Source organism: Sardina pilchardus, chromosome 20, assembly GCF_963854185.1.
Source record: "Sardina pilchardus chromosome 20, fSarPil1.1, whole genome shotgun sequence".
NCBI lineage: Eukaryota > Metazoa > Chordata > Actinopteri > Clupeiformes > Clupeidae > Sardina > Sardina pilchardus.
In genome coordinates this window covers 31,641,068-31,646,067 of record NC_085013.1, presented here as the reverse complement: position 1 = coordinate 31,646,067, position 5,000 = coordinate 31,641,068, and the positions used below count along the sequence as shown (strand labels likewise).

At 43.5% G+C, this 5,000-nt stretch overlaps 1 protein-coding gene across 1 annotated transcript in view; it reads right to left on the bottom strand.

Annotated features, from left to right (window-relative positions):
* eml5 (EMAP like 5) overlaps positions 1–5,000 on the bottom strand; it is an 84,265-nt gene that overhangs the window by 46,834 nt on the left and 32,431 nt on the right. Inside the window, exon 20 of the mRNA XM_062522579.1 lies at positions 4,495–4,688. Coding sequence (XP_062378563.1) covers positions 4,495–4,688 — 194 coding nt within the window. The remainder of the gene's footprint in view (positions 1–4,494; positions 4,689–5,000) is intronic.

Here is a 5,000-nt window from a genome sequence, read left to right as displayed (position 1 = left end):
CGCTTTAAAATAGCATCTGCCTTCATGACTAAAGCTTTGAACTGGCCAATCATAAAGCCTGAAGATGGCAATGGGCTAAGGTCTTATGCTCTTTTCCTGCGCAGCTGCTATCACACCATGCAAGACATCGATGGTCTAAGAGAGCTGGAGAACTCTACCAATCTCAAACTCATTGCATCCAAACTTCCTTTTAGGCTGCGTGACAAATGGCGTGTGAATGTGTGCAACATGCACGACCAAGACAAGAGAGTGACCTACAAAGGCTTGGTTGAATTTATAGAGAAACAGTCTAGAGCAATGCTCGATCCAGTGTTTGGAGACCTAAGCAGTAGTAGCACAGTTGAAACTAAAACGGTCTTAAAGCCCAAAACTCAAACAGTGGGCAGGAAACCTAGTGACCGAGCCAGCTTTGCAACTACAGTTAGTCATGTACCTGGCACAAGAAACAACGAATGGAAACCTGAATGTAAACAAAAAACAAACAGCACTGCCTTTGAAAAGCCTTGTTTATTTTGTGAAAAGAATCATGCATTTGAACACTGTGAGCTCTTTCAGAATAAACCAAACAGTGAGAGAATTGAATATCTGAAAACAAATGGCATGTGTTTTGGATGTCTGATAAAGGGACATGTGAGCAGAACCTGTAAGAAAAAAATGACCTGTGAAAAGTGTTCTCTTTCTCACCCAACCATTCTGCATATCCACAGAGAAAAACAAAAGGATGACTGGAGGGATGACCATGTCTTACCTGCAAGTAGCGCCATGGTGTCCGTGAAGGATGACATGCACACTGGTGAAACGAGAGAGTGCACACTTGCTATTGTGCCAGTCAAGGTGAAGATGTTCAACTCGGACAAAATCGTTCACACTTATGCGTTCTTGGACCCTGGCAGCTCAGCAACGTTTTGCACAGACTCACTTAAAAGAAAATTAAACGCTCCGGGAAAAAACTGCAAAATCATGCTTCGCACAATGGGGCAAGAGAGGCCAGTCAGCAGCAGTGTAGTGTCTGGTCTTGAAATTAGTAACATGACAGGCCAGATGTTTCATAAGCTCCCAGAGGTTTACACGCAAACAAAGCTGCCAGTCTCAAAACATCATATACCAAGACAAGACTCAATAAATAAGTGGAAATACCTCCATGAGGTGAAAATACAACAACTGGACGCTGACATTGAATTGCTAGTTGGAACAAATGCTGCCAAACTAATGGAACCATGGAAAGTCATTAACAGTAGAGGTAGTGGGCCATACGCTGTTAAGACACCCTTAGGATGGGTCCTCAATGGGCTCATGCAGGAAACCACATGTGAAGCAATAGGCATCCATTCATGCACAGTGGTTAATCGTATATCGGTGGCAAATTTGAATGATTTATTGATCCAACAATATCAGCATGATTTCCCAGAGTTGAAAGCTGAGGAAAAAACAGAGATGTCAGTAGCAGACAAGCGATTCATGTCAATCATGGAAAGTTCAAAGGAACGGAAGAATGGACATTATTACTTACCGTTACCCTTCAAAGACAGTGATATAACAATGCCAAACAATTACCAGCAGGCGCAGCAACGGATCCTGTCTCTGAAAAGGAAATTGGAAAAAAATGCACATTATCATGAAGAATACACAACCTTCTTGGAAAGTGTCATTGAAAAGGGCTATGCAGAGATGGTGCCATCCGATGAACTGAAAGCAGAAAGTGGAAAAAAGTGGTATATCCCACATCATGGAGTGCACCATCCGAAAAAGGGCACTTTGAGAGTAGTCTTTGACTGCTCAGCATCCTTTCAGGGAATATCTTTAAACAGCACACTCATTCAAGGTCCAAACCTCACTAGCAATCTGGTGGGTGTTCTTCTTCGCTTTCGTCAAGAGCCAATCGCCTTGATGGCAGATATAGAAAGCATGTTCCACCAGGTGCGTGTTGCTGAGAAGCATGTTAACTTCTTGAGATTCTTGTGGTGGCCCAGCGGTGACACAAGTCAGCCACTCAGGGAATACCGAATGACTGTTCACTTATTCGGGGCAACATCCTCACCAAGCTGTGCGAGTTTCGCCCTAAGACAGACTGCAGAGGACTTCAAAGACTTCTTCTCCAGAGAAACAATGGAAACAATAAAGTGCAATTTTTATGTTGATGATTGTTTGAAGAGTGTAATGACTGAAACTGATGCCATTATGATGTGTAAGGAGCTTGAATCTGCATGTGCAATGGGAGGCTTCCGTTTGCACAAGTGGATCAGCAACAACAGAAATGTTCTCATGTCCATCCCACAGGCGGACCGAGCAAAGGAGGTCAAAGACCTGGACCTAGAATCCAGTGAGTTACCTGTGGAGAGAACTCTCGGCATACAGTGGCATGTGGAAAGGGACCAACTTACCTTTGCTGTGAGCCTCAAAGACCAGCCATGTACCAGAAGAGGAATATTGTCAATTATAGCTTCTGTCCATGATCCTCTTGGCTTTATTTGCCCTTTCGTTCTTACAGCTAAAAGCATCCTGCAGGACTTGTGCAGGCAGAATTATGCCTGGGACAAAGAACTACCCACACACTACATCCAGATGTGGCAGGAATGGCTGACAGGACTGAATCACATCAGAGAGCTCGCAGTCAGCAGGTGTATGAAGCCCATGGACTTTGGTCAGGTAACATCTGCTCAATTACATCACTTCAGCGATGCTTCAGAAGGTGGATATGGATGCGTCTCATATCTGCGTCTTGAGAATGCAAAAGAGGATGTGCACATCTCCTTCTTAATGGGGAAGTCGCGTGTTGCACCCCTGAAGCAAACGACCATGCCAAGGTTGGAACTAACTGCAGCAGTGCTTGCGGTGCGTATGGATAAGCTCATCAAAACAGAATTGCAGCTTACACTTGAAAGTTCCGTATTCTGGACTGACAGTACATCCGTACTGAAATACATTAAAAATGAAAACAAAAGATTCAAGACCTTTGTAGCCAATAGGGTCAGCACAATAAGAGAACTTACAAAGGTACAGCAATGGAGACACATTGACACTAAACTCAACCCAGCAGACTGTGCATCTCGTGGGTTAAAGGCTAGTGCACTACTTCACTCCACCACTTGGCTTGATGGTCCAGACTTTCTTAAGTTTCAAGAATGTGAATGGCCCAATTCTGACTTCGTCCCACAACAGTGTGGTGATGACGATGTGGAGGTAAAAAGAGATGTTGTCGTCATGGCAACAATAGCTATTGAGCAGAATCCTACTCATGACTTCATACAGTATCATTCAAAATGGAGTAAGCTTCTCAGAGCAGTTGCATGGATGCTGAAGCTGAAAAATATGCTTCGCACTTAAGTCAGAAAAGAAAAGAAATTATGCTGAATGTGAATGGTAAAGATTCTGATGAAAGTAAACCATGCCAAATGAGGGACAGAAATGGTTAAAGCAAAAGAGACATTTTGTATGTGGAGATATTGTTTTAGTTGCAGACCCTAATGCACCAAGGGGATCTTGGGTGTTGGGTAGAGTGATTGATGCACACAAAGACTCAAAGGGAATAGTTCGTAGTGTAACTTTGAAAACAAAGACAAGTGTTGTGGACCGTCCAATAGCAAAACTGTGTTTATTGCTGGAAAACGACATGTGAATATGTAAATATGAATGTTTATGTGATTTGAATGAATGCACACATGTACACTGATATCTCGTGCATCCACATGGACTATGCGTCACATAAGGACTGCCGTCTGCAGCGTACATACATGCGTACACATACACATACACTACATACACACATGGACAAAATGGACTCTTGTATGAGCAGTGCCTCTTACGGCACAATGGACTTTATGGACTCTCAATTGAATTATTGTGAAAAAAAAAAGAAAAAAAAAAAAAAAAAAAAAAACGAACTTGTATTGAATGACAATGTACTACACTGATGTTCATATTGTTTTGATTTATGATTATGGATTGAGAGAAATGTATGGCTCCATATTATTATTAGTTTATTATTGTACCTTACCTGGTAGCAATAAGGGGGGTGATGTGTAGGAGCCATTTGGTTATTGGTTTAATTGTGATGATGACACCTGCTGGTTGATATATATTGGTGATAGACCTTTTACTCTATCATGGCACACAAAGGGTTAAATGGGCCTAATTGGCTCACCTGTCACCTGTCTTGATTACCAAGCATGTTTTAGACAAAGGACTGATCAGAGTAGAGTAGGAATGTTGGAGACGCCAGCAGGCGAATGGTTTTCAATTGTTTATATTGTTTATATGGAAGTTGATTTGATATGGAACCTGATACGTTTGATTTATTTTGTAAAGTTGAAGTAAAACGGACTTTAATTTACAACGTTTTTGTCGAAAAGTTTTTGGAACTATTGAAACCCCTGAGGCGTCAAGATGATGAAGTGACTTATTGGAAGGCACTACAGTGTGTGTGTGTGTACCTTCTCCAGTGCGTGCATGCTGAAGACAGGTCCATCGTGTGTGTGTGTGTGTGTGTGTGTGTACCTTCTCCAGGGCGTGCATGCTGAAGACAGGTCCATCGTGTGCCTTGACGGTCTTGATGAGGAGCAGGTCTCTCCAGACGCAGATGTCACCTGTGCAGGTGCCCGAGAACACGGCCTCCTCCGTCCAGCCAAACGCCGCACACAGCATGGTCTCCGTCTTCCCCATAGCGCCCTTCTTACCGATCATACCGCCCCCTACACACACACACACACACACACACACACACACACACACACACACACACACACACACACACACACACACACACACATGACATTACACACACAGCATGGTCTCCGTCTTCCCCATAGCGCCCTTCTTACCGATCATACCGCCCCCTACACACACACACATGACATTACACACACACACACACACACACACACACACACACACACACACACACACACACACACACACACACACACACCCTATAGCGTACCTGCATCAGACCTACTCAGCGCTGCCATTAGTACATTACACACATAGCATGGTCTCCGTCTTCC